The 12,114-nt window shown below is 39.2% G+C and overlaps 1 protein-coding gene across 2 annotated transcripts; it reads right to left on the minus strand.

Annotated features, from left to right (window-relative positions):
* Window positions 1-315: 315 nt before the first annotated feature.
* Window positions 316-11,637, minus strand: LOC117416495 (GMP synthase [glutamine-hydrolyzing]). 2 transcript variants are annotated; one of them, XM_034027606.3, is made up of 16 exons: window positions 11,451-11,637; window positions 9,576-9,751; window positions 8,761-8,875; window positions 8,525-8,622; window positions 7,398-7,501; window positions 7,021-7,214; window positions 6,317-6,482; window positions 5,774-5,925; window positions 4,991-5,164; window positions 4,731-4,836; window positions 4,455-4,570; window positions 3,628-3,753; window positions 2,770-2,885; window positions 2,477-2,607; window positions 2,138-2,310; window positions 316-1,683 (listed from the first exon to the last, which is right to left on the minus strand). In XM_034027606.3, exons 1-16 carry the CDS (start codon window positions 11,475-11,477, stop codon window positions 1,582-1,584), a joined length of 2,076 nt encoding a protein of 691 aa, XP_033883497.1. In that variant the 5' UTR covers window positions 11,478-11,637; the 3' UTR covers window positions 316-1,581. The 2 variants fall into 2 exon arrangements, with proteins under 2 accessions (XP_033883497.1, XP_033883496.1); XM_034027605.3 differs by having other exon boundaries at window positions 9,576-9,754.
* Between the last annotated feature and the right edge of the window lie 477 nt (window positions 11,638-12,114).

Below are 12,114 nucleotides of genomic sequence, written 5' to 3' on the forward strand. Positions count from 1 at the left end.
AATTGAATAATGTGATGTATTAAATGAATGCTTAAACATGCATTGTTTAAAATAATTAATAATTCTGGATCGTAGGAACACTCCCAATGACCAATAATGCACTTTTTCCCCTCATTGTGGCCGTCCCAGTCAAAAAAGCTGCTGTTTTGTTCAAAATTAAAATGTTCTGTAGAACCAGAACACCTAATAATAAATGTAACAGCACTGTAAATACCGAGGCGCTTGTGCACATTGTTAATGCACTTACTTGCAAAGGTGACTTAAGAAAATGCAAGACAGGAAGGAATGCATCTGAGGGAAAAAAAATGCACTAGCTTTAAACAGAGTTCTTTATTAAAGCTTATTTTTCCTTAAACAAATTTAATGTTGAAACTTTGCATGCAGTGGTCTTTTGTAGGCACATTACAAAATGAAAAAGTGGTTTTATTCTGTTTTTAACATTAGAATAATATCGGCACACACAGAATTGCATAAATTAATCTTAAAATTCATTTAGTATTGCAATTATAAACCAAAAATACCAAAATAAACGTCCATTAGTTATAAGCAATTTTTATTTTATTTTTTAAAATGAGAATGTTATGTAAAATTGACATTTTAAAAAAAGGTCATACATTAAGAACTCTCTTTTTGCAATTAAGACACAGAACAAATTGATATTGTAGTGCTGTATTCTTCTACCAACAGAACCACTGTTATTTAAAAGAATAAACCAGGCATTTAACCCTCACCCCAAACAAATTGTTCCATCGGAATATATCTTAGTGAATGAGCTGTCTGGCAGATGTATTAGCAGAATATAGCAATACAGTGTGCAACATTAATCCACATATCATTCCGAGACTTGGATGCTAATGTACCCCAGTGTCTGGGTACAGACTTCCAAAGATTTCTGTGCTCACACTCTCCCCCATGTGTAGTACAAAACATACATTGCAACATGGAATATGATACAGTACGCACCGTCAGGAGAACCCAGGCACTGGCTTAATATTCACATCCCATTTCTTGATTTTATTTTTAATATATATATTTTTTCATTCAGTGGCAGTGTCACCTTACCATAAATATATTCAGACTGTAGCTGCAATTGTTCGAAAAAAAAAAAAAATGTAAATAAGATGGAGCATTTGAAGCCCAGCACCCCTTCCCCCCCCAAATCTATTTGGCAAAAAAACTGTTTTAGTAAATCTGTTTAAAACATCCGTAATTATCTTGACATTATTCTTGCTGTAACAATGGTAAATAGCACTGCAAAAGTTAAATGAACAGTCTCCTATCGTAACATACAAAACTGACAGCAATGACAAAAACAAAACAGGCATAATGAATAATATCACAAAGGCTAAAGCAATACTTTTATTCTTTCTTCACCAGCACCAGATGCTGCGTCTTGCGTTACCCGTAGAGGTCCTCTACCCCACGGATTTCCTCCATCCCAACACAGTGAATTTATGAGATCATGGTCACGAGGGAAAAATAAATGAAACAGGTGCAATGCAGCAGCTCCAGTCAAACAGCACTGCATGTCAACACGGGGAATGTTCTTCTTGGGGAGAGTACAGAGAGTACGTGAGAACCCTACTCCCACTCGGTGGTTCCAGGAGGCTTGGATGTAAGGTCGTACATCACTCGAGAAATACCAGGAATCTTCTTAATCTCGTTCACCATTTTCAATACCACCTGTTATTAGAAGAATAAAAAACTTTTTTTGGGACAAAACCCTCTCATATGCTTAATCTTTCAGGTCCTGCTTGTGCCTTATTACATGGTTGTGAAGCAAGTAATCCCCAACCCGTCTGCTTTATGGATTTCATTCATATTCAAACTACTGTGGAAACCACTGTGCTTTAAAGCCATTGTAACAAAATGCACCATCGAATTAGCTTGGTTTAAAGATACAAAATTACTTTGCTCTTAAAAGCCAACGTCAAATGGACAATTCTTAATAAGTGCAAAAGTCCCCAAAACGTGAGGAGTTTAAATGGACGTGCACACTAACAGGGAAGTCGGCGAAATATACATTTGACCGATAGAGGAACAGGATCAGAGGTCAATGAAAAATGAACAGTTGAGAGTTTAAAGTACCAAAACCACAAGGAGCCACGTGTGCCTCTGAAAAGCCGTAATCCCTTACCTCTTCTGCAATCTGGTTGTTCGGTGTGGCTGGAATGCCAGTCATGAAGTCACTGGTTATGAAGGTTCGAATAACGACTGACCTTCGACATGAAGGCTGTTTTTGCAATGGGTCCCGATCAAAATGTACAGGGGTCAAAATAACAGGCATCTGACCGATTTTACCAGCGTAACCTACAGAGAGAACACAATGCCTTTTTTAATAATACTTCTTCTCTCCCCCCACCCCCCGCCGCCCCCCCAAGGCACAGATCGATGTCGATTTTTTAATGATCATCACCCTCCTCTCCCGAGGAAAAGGTTATAATTAAAAGCAGATGGCGCATGACTCCAAACTCACCCGACTCCCTGAGGATGACGTGGGCCACAAAGTCTGCTTGTCGGAGTGTGCCGAGGACCCCCGTTGTTAAGAAAGTGGGAGTGATATCCGTAGGAGGCTCTTTGACTTGTGGTCCAAACACGTAGACAACTCTGCAAAAATAAAATAAAGTCAGAGCAATCCAGCAGTGAATCTACAGCAGGGGTGGCCAAAGTTGGCCCTTCAAGTCCTGGTCTTCGTTCCAAACCTGTTCTAAAATGACCGTGATTGGACACACCTGATCTCTGATCTATAGTATGAAGAAGAGGGTGTACCTGTTGATGCTGTGACACATGCGTGGAATTAGTCTGGATAAGAACATCAGAGACTCCCAGTGAGGACCATCTTTACTGGATATACCACACACATAGCTGTAGGACCGGCAATCTCCCTGGAGAGAAAATAGAAAAACAACATTAAAAAGACATGCTATTCATCGTTATAAAGTGTTAGGAGTTCTGTACAAAACTGCTAAATCATGTGGGTCTAACAAACATTCAAGTTTCCTAAGAGAATAAATTGTTTTCTGGCATAATACCTGTATTTGGGTCTTTGTACAGTAACATTGAGGCTCCATTAGTTGCAGAACATGCACAGTGGGTTAAATTTAACAATCTTTACAGCGCACTTTCAAAGCCGTTGTTACAGCCCTTATTTAACTGTTAGTCCAGTTTCTCCAATATGTCATGTATGTGGGCAAAATATCACCTTCACAGTTGGTGCTACATGCTCTCCAGATGAGGGAGTCACTTTTCATCTGACTACAGCCTCATAGTGCAATAGACGTGACTATTTTCCTGACTTCCAAGAATAATTCCTATTACACCGCCCTTAGTCTAGTTAATTTTAGTCCTGCCCCCACCCATTTTTTTTTTTTCTTGGCGTGTGCAAAGTGTTTTTCCAGGAAGAGAACAGTACACACTATGGAACAGTGGTTAAGTGGTTTTTAAACACAATGCTCAACAGCCTACACACATGGAAAGTACTACAGAAAGCAGTGTTTTATAAAAAGCAGTAGTCAGTCACGGGCATTTTAATTTCAATGAACATCTACTGAAATTAAACTGAACACTACTTCTGCGTGATTAAAAATAAATATATCAAATAAATAAATAAATAAAATACACACTGACCTGGACTCCCACAGTTTTGATTGGCAGCAAGAAGGCATTGAGTGAATGTTGGCTTGTGATCTGCATTAATGTCTCCTGTTCTTCATCAGATATGCAGGATTTTACCCTTTGCAACAAGGTATGTGGCTGCACAAAAACAAAACATGTTATTTCACTGAATTCACACAGGAAAATTAGTACAGCATATTAGTGTAACAGAATTAGCAGAACATGTTATTTACCATATTATCTTATTTAAAATATTAAGACCCTCCTTTTTTGCTTTTCCCCCTTTAATGTCTCATTGTTGCCAAGGGTTTTGGTGGAAGGTACATTTGCAGAGCAACATAGGGCTGTGGATCACGTGAATAAGACTGGTCTCCCCCAGACAAAATTCAAAATTACAGAAATTTGCACTGAAGCGATTAAGTAAAGTGTCTATCTGCCACCATTCTGTTCTCAAGTAAAATTGAAAGCTTTGTAAAACTACAAGTTGTGCCAACAAGAGTTTAATGAGGAGCATGTTCATTTAAAAGGGAGTTCTAAAATATAATACACGTTTTGAAAAAAATATATGGATACTGATTTTTGTTTTTCAGACAGCTCTTCCTGTTATTGGCATCACCCAAAGCCACATAACTACTGTGAGCTTCTAGACAGCTTCTTTAATTTTAGCTCCAGCAGGCTTCCTCATCAGACAGTGGTGACCAAAAGTAAATAAACTTTACACACAAATAAATCACATCTGTCATCAACTGAAAATAGCCCTGGTAGTAACTCTGAACTGCAGACGATGGAGTGAGGGAGTGAGGAGAACTGGAGGCGAGATCATAAAAATTAAAGCTTACTTTTTTAACACTGGCTGAAAAATCTACTACAATTTTCAGGATGTTGTTAGTCTCTGCAAAGTCTTTGCAGACGTAAGGTTCGTCTGCACATATCACCCGGATAGCCAGACCAGGACCTAGAAGAAACAAAGTTTTGCATAAAATATATGGTTTAATTATTATTTTTTTCTAATAAAATGTTGCTCTCATACATAATACTCTCAAACCAGATTCAAATTATAAAGGAGTTATGTTCCGTCTCCCGCCGCCTCTTACACAGCCCTTCCAGTCTCTTACCTGGGAATGGATGCCTTGATACAATATCTTCAGGAAGACCAAGTTCTCTGCCTAGTGCTCGCACCTCATCCTTGTGAAAGTCCTTCAGTGGCTCGATTACCTTGCCCTGCAGAAAAAGGGGGATTTAGTAAGTTATTCAACTATGATGACAAGCCTGGAATTGAAGGACTACATCCAGCAGACTGGAGAGAAATGCAGCACAAGGCGTCAAGTCTCTATAACAGGAAACAACAAGAACGGACACATTGTACATGCATTACCTCATCCCTCAGTCTTCTTATAAGTTCTGTGTCGTTGTGATGGGTTTTAATAACTTCGGCTTTAGAGCTGGCAATCGTTGAAGCGCTTTCGATTAAATCAGGTCGTAATGTTCCCTGAGCGAGGTAAACTTCCTCCGGCTTCAGATTCATCTCCCCAATAACTTGATTAGCAACCTGGAGAAACAGTACCCACACTGAAATCAAACACACACACACACACACACACACACACACACACACACACACACACACACACACACACACACACTCAGGAAGGCAGACACTTTACCACTACAAGCCCTTCTTGGGATTTATGACATTGCGTACAATGGTTGATTGTAACATTTCCATCCCCCGCAAGGTCACACATTTCACTTTAAATAAATAAAAGAATCTCAAATCAGTTCTTTACTCTCATGGTAACAAAAAGGAATGCGACCGAGAGCCATTCCCTGAAAATGCAACCTGTTACAGTGGATACATAAAACTATTGGTAAGCTTTTAGAAAATGAGGCTAAACCGGTCGCCACAAAAAAGACTGAGCTTGCAAAGTGGATGTTGCAGATTCATCAGTGTAACAAATGCATAAAAACCCACAATATCTATCCAAGTTTTTTTTTGTTGCAGAAATTCATACTTTACAATTCTACAGGGACATGGAAAATGTTATGCCTCAAGAGTTAAAGAGTTGGAAACATGTGGGGAGCTTTCAGTTCAGATATCGGGGGTTCTACTGTTCTCGTAACATTTACCAAATATGTCCAAAGCTGAATATGTACAAACCTTGACAAAGGTGTCTCCTATTATTTTTCTCTTCTCCTCTGGGTTTGTGGTCATATTCAACGTCTTACTAATTCTCTTTCTGGGAGTTCTGTCTTCGTCTGAAATTGGCAGCGTGGTTGTGCCATTGTAGAACGTGTGGGCTGCATTTACCACTGCGCAAATGGAAAAGCATATAAACAAAGCAAGTAATCCAGCCTTTTCCTGTATTCCTACTTACACATACAGTGAAAAAGAGGATCTTCATGCATGCATACATATATATATATATATTATATATTATATATATGCATGAAAATCCTCTTAAGCAAACTCTAAAAGGGGAGATAGGGAACTAAATACTCAAGGTGATTTTGAAGCAACGTGTTTAAAAGATTGGGCTCACAAGAGACAAAATGAAGCAATAACTAACTTGTAGGCATGCTAACCTGAAATCGGTTTGCTGAACTAGTTTATTATCAGTGGGTCATCATTTCAACTGACCTTGTCATTGGCAAATACAGGTTAAATGTAAACCAGATACTATTGTTGACCCAAGTCCTTTACCTTTAACGTTGATGCCCAGCTTCTTAAGTGCCTCCTCCACAGACTTGCTCTCTCTCTTCCTCATGAAGCCATTATCTATGTGCACAGCTATCACCTGGTCTTGATTCAAAGCCTTGTTCAATAAGGCCGTGCACACTGTGGAATCCACACCACCGCTAAGTAACACCTAGCAACAGAAGACAAGGCACAGAGGAGTTCAGTGAAACCCAGAGTGTAACCTTTTTAAAACAAAACGCTACCTTTACCATGCCTAAAATCCTTTTACCGAGAGCCCACGCCTCAATACAGCAGTAACGGCCAGATACAGGGGAATGAGTGATAGAATCAAAATATAAGATTTATCCAACTTTACTCATATCCTTACATCTTAAGGGGCTGATTTAGCATTTCAGGAGCGTGAAGCTAGCGGATTTCTGGATCTCTTAAATTAGTCCTGTAGAACTGGAAACTTATTTCTGTACAGCAAGTTGTTAAAATGTTCCTTTACCTACAACAGCACAAATGCTTTAACTTGTGCCTTTTGTTTACTTCAGTTATTACGCTAGTTGCCAGTATGCATTAGTTTAGTCTCAATTTCCTATTACAATATTTATAATACCAGAATGGAAAAAATATGACTCAAAGTTTTGGAAGAGTGTTCTCACTTCCTTACAAATCACAGTTCACTGAATCTTGAAAAAAAAAAAAAAAAAAAGACAACTTACCAGAACTTTGGAATTGTTTACTTTTTCTTTTATCTCTCGAATACACACCACTTCTCTGTTCTGGACCGTGAAGTCACCACTGCAGCCTGCTATTTCGAACAGGAAGTTCTTTAACATCTCCCGGCCTCGCTCGGTCAGGTCCACTTCAGGATGAAACTGGACACCAAAGAGCTTCTTCTGTTCGTTAGCTATACCTACAGGAGGGGAAACAAAAACGCAAATTGAAAATACCAGTGTATGGCAAATCCGTTATCTTGAATACAGACCCCTAATCACCATAAAACTAGTCTGCAAGTGCATTTCAAAACCCCTTTTTAAAAACCAACAATGTCAATGCTAAAAACGAGGACACAGAAACAAGGAGATTAGGTATGTACCTGCAACGATATTCCCAGACTGGGCGACGACCTTAAAGCCATCAGCTACTTTATCCACACTGTCTCCATGTGTGAGCAGCACCAGCTCCTCCTTCTGAAGGCCCCTGAATGGGGCGAAATAAAACAGAAAGCTGTAACTAATGATCAGCAAGCTATGTTTATCCACTAACTTTCATAACAACCAGTGCTTTACAGACACTAAAAGATAAACTATAAAAAACATGACCACAAGATGAGTCTACAAATTCAGATTCAAATACAATTGAAAAAAAAAAAAAAAGTTTAATGCAGCTGGTAAGAGGCAATGTGACCAATTGTGAGGATGAATGCATTCTTCCACTATCTTGTAAGTACCAGTAGATGTCAAGTACCCCAGCAAAAGTACCAAAGTTCTGGCAAACTACGTATATGGTTCAAGGCTTAAAAAAAAAAAAAAAAAAAACCTCTGAATGCATAGCCCTTAAGCACCTTAAATTGAACACCTCCATTACTAAAAGATTAAAATATCTTAATACTATAGTCTAAGACCTTCTAAGAGACATGCACACCATCACACCTAATGCTTAAAATATTCATAGGGTTGTGGTGACGTTAACAATGACATACAAGTCAGAGTCCTACGCGGTCCGATTTTTACGACCCGAACCCGCAACAGCACCGTCTTCTGACCCGCTTTAATAAGACCTGCAACCTGACCTGAACCCGCAAGTGTTTGTCCTTTACCTACTGCCTGCGTCGACTGGCTCTCACATTCTCCACAGATTGAGTTTATACAATAAGCTATCCAGCGTGGTAGCTTTCTCTAGTGGTCTGGATATATTTTAACATTAACAATCTCTACTTACTTTACTATAGAATACCTGTCTATTCCTTTCGTGCCACCAGTTAAAAGGGAGCTACACCTGTGCTTTCACATGTTCATTATTTTCATTCGCTACAATTCCAAAAGAATTCCACACTTCTGATCGACCTCTCGAACTATTATCCAATACATGAGATAAACCCTGTGCTATCTTTTGTTTCACCTCGTCCACAGGCGTTTTTAATATCACCACGCAGACGTGATAAAAAGATCTTGCGACGTATCAAACAAGCGGTAATACAAACCGAGAACACTGCTTTATTACCTGAACAAAGAACATGAATTATCCACACTAATACTGAAGACCCCGTCTTCTCTCACGTTTTTCCTGTGAACAGTGCCTCCAAAGACTTTATTCATCATCTGTGGGAAACACAAATTCAGTATTAAAAAAAGACAGCAAACCAGTGGAGGGAAGTAATTGAAGAACTGCACAGAAAACCCAGCTGCATCACCCTGAAGATACAAACCAGCAGGTCCCAGTCACTGGTCAAACCTCACCTGCATGCCATAGCAGATACCCAGGACTGGTTTGCCAATTGTGAAAATTGCTGGGTCAAACCAAGGGGCATCTTCAGCATAGACAGAGTTTGGTCCTCCGGATATGATAATAGCCCTACAAAACATTACAATTCTGTTTTATAAAATGCCAACTGAAATAAATTATTTTAAAAAAAACCACATAATTCCAGGACATCTTATGCAAATACCAAACAGAGAGCATCCCGCGCACAATTATAAGAATACACTTTTCTTTATTTTAACCCTTTAGGATAAAAGGCACATTTGTGTCCATACAAATAAAATTATGCTAACTTTCTTATTTTTGCATTGAGGTGCACGAAACTTTACTGGTCAGGTTGGACCTGGTCATCCAAATTACTTGAGTCACTCTCAAAATGTCTTTTAAGAAGAACACGCTTAAACAACCCATTACAATACCTCCATTACTTCTAAAACTGGCAACTGTCATATCCACAACAGATATTAAAGGGTTGTATGTCCTGTTTCTAACAAATGTGAATGTCAGAATTGGTATAACTGGACCCCTCCAGAAGGAAGAATGGCGATTGGTTGCTGTGGACAAGGATATCCCAGTGGTGTAGCGAGCAACAGGTATCCTCAAACAGAAGAATTAAATGAAAACCAGCTCTTTTATAATTTCAACAGAAATGAAAGAAATAAATGAAAGGTTACTACACCGCCTTCAGAATTATGCCGATGGACTCTGCAGGAAGTACAAATAGATCAGCATTGCAGTAAAGGGAGTCAACGCTTTGAGACTGTAGCACGACGCACTAAAATGCTCCTCTTACCTGAAGCCCTGCTCCCGGATTGCAAAAGCAGGGGTGTCCAGTGGCAGGATCTCTGACTGTACAAAGAGCTCCCGCACACGCCTGTCGATGACTTTTCCATACTGAGCTCCCGCATCTAGAATTACTACAGCTCCCTCGGTGTGGCGTGGCCCATCCTTGGGGTCTCCTGTGATCTCCTGCTGCGAGACATAAGAAAGGGGGTAAGCTTTGCATGTTGTCGACAGCTATCCCCTGTATGGCTGCGCAGTCAAAATTAAAGCCACCAGTATCATTCACAGCACGACATGTACAAATGCAAGTGTGACACGTAGACAAGATGCCTTCATACATTCCGAGATTCTGCTACTCACAAGCTTGCACAAAAGTTCTTAGCAATAGGACTTTCGAGGCACATGTGATAATGCAAGCGTGCCATATATTCCCAGGATGGAAATAAGGCTCCTACTGTATAGCAGTTTGATTCAGTCTTGGTTTTGCTATGAGCTTAATGACACACCAGAGATTGTTGCCTATATGGCTAATCAAGCCTGCATTAAAACCTGGAATAGGTGAAGCTGCTATGCACTAGGAGTCTTGTTTCCACCCCAGTATGCTGATACTATCAATAGCCTGTGCTGAAGAATGTAAGTAGCAAGTTTTATCTAAAACCAGATTAGGTGTTCTCTAGATAAAATGCATAAAACTCACACACAATAGCGTGCTAAGGAAGGCTCCTAGCAATATTCGGTACCCCGTGAAAAGGTTTAGAATCGACAGATATTTGTATGTGCATGCCATATACAAATAGGACATATCCAAAACAGTAACCCCAAAATTAAAATAGGTAAACCACAGGGTCAGTTTCACCCCTTTGTTGCCTCTGTACCTGCACAGACATGGCGTTTATGAAAGTATTCAATAACATTATTATTAGCTGGCGCAGCTGCAACTACGATAGCAGCCACTCCAGAAGCAATGTGGTATGTTTGTCTAAACACCAGCTTTTGTTAAAAGTCTTCGCCAACAAATACAACATATAAAAACGCTGTTGTAGAATACAACGGGTGACTTTAATTACACAGGTTGTAAATAAATAATTTAGCACATTAAAATAACTCCTCACTGTGGTAAGAAGCAGCGCATCATTTCCCACGTGGGCCGTTTACCATTTCTGTCATTTAAAAACACAGAAAGACTGACTTTTTTTTTTTTTTTAAACGTGCTCAAAAAGTATTTATCGTGGGATATTTAATGTCTTACAAAAGCAATGCTGCCGTGTCCAGTAATGTGATGAAAATAACCAGTTAACTGAGCAAAAATGGTATAAACAAATTATTTAAGAACTGATTGCAATAATGTACTTGTTGCCCTGTATATAAATGACCATAGCTCAGCGTGGTAATTAAAATAATAATAATAACAATAATAATAAAATTAATAAACAGTTATATGTCAGTATGAAATATGTAAATGCTGCTTTATTTAATTATTTGGATTCCGCTGCGATCACCCCATCAGAGTTCAGACTGTGTAAAGAGGAAATCCACGCGGTTTAATCTTCACCAACACAAGCAAGAGAGAGGAACTGTGACCTTACGTTAAGAACGGCGACATGTTTAAAATAGAGAAAAACATTGCACGGGGTCAATTTCCACCCAACGTTGAAATCTATTAAACCCACACCCTGCATTTACCACCTTCTCCAAAATTAAGTTTAAAACATACACAAGGCCATAACCGGGGACTCTCCCAATGCTCTGCCCGTAGAGAGGTTCGACTTACTGCCGGGGGTTGCCCGTCTACATACACATCACTGGAGTGCGAGCGTGCTATTTATTACTCTGCGAGCATGTCTCAGTCTGTACCAATTCTCGGTTCTGAGGCCGATATACTAACCTTGGTATCTCCATTGCAGAGTGCCATGGATGACTTCACTCGTGTAGAACGACGCTCTTTTCTTTCTGTTTCACGCAAGAAGGACCTGACTAGAGATTTCGCGCCGACCTATACCACCAGAACCACAGTCTCTGCTCAGTCCTACAGCCGGAATCGCTTGAATTAATGTAGCTAGCCTCCTGTACAGCTGGGAGGAGCCAGGAGTTAGACAGGCAACCATTGAAACTATGTACAAAATATATGTTTTAAATCTTTAACTTAACCAAAAAATCACAGCATATAATACACTGTCAATATTTTATAAGTACACTATGCTATAAGCATAAAAAATAATCTTATTTTGTATTTATATGTATTTTTATTATTATTAATTGGACATACAAACTGGTTTATTTGCCATACAACTTGATGAGTGTGAGCTTTTATTTAGATTAGACTTGGGCGTCTAGTAGAAACGTTTGTCACTGAGTTTCTTTTATTTATTTATAAATTCAGACCCATTTAATAGCTATGGATAATGTCAATTCAGTACCTTTTTAAAAGTTTATTCTATATTAAGTATAGTCCAAGTCATTCTGGATACACTACTGTAGTTTTCCTTTAGAAATTATTATGGATTTTCTCTGTTGGTCAGAACATTGCACTCTATCATAGTCGCACAACG

The sequence above is a fragment of the Acipenser ruthenus genome, chromosome 12 (assembly GCF_902713425.1).
Source record: "Acipenser ruthenus chromosome 12, fAciRut3.2 maternal haplotype, whole genome shotgun sequence".
Lineage (NCBI taxonomy): Eukaryota > Metazoa > Chordata > Actinopteri > Acipenseriformes > Acipenseridae > Acipenser > Acipenser ruthenus.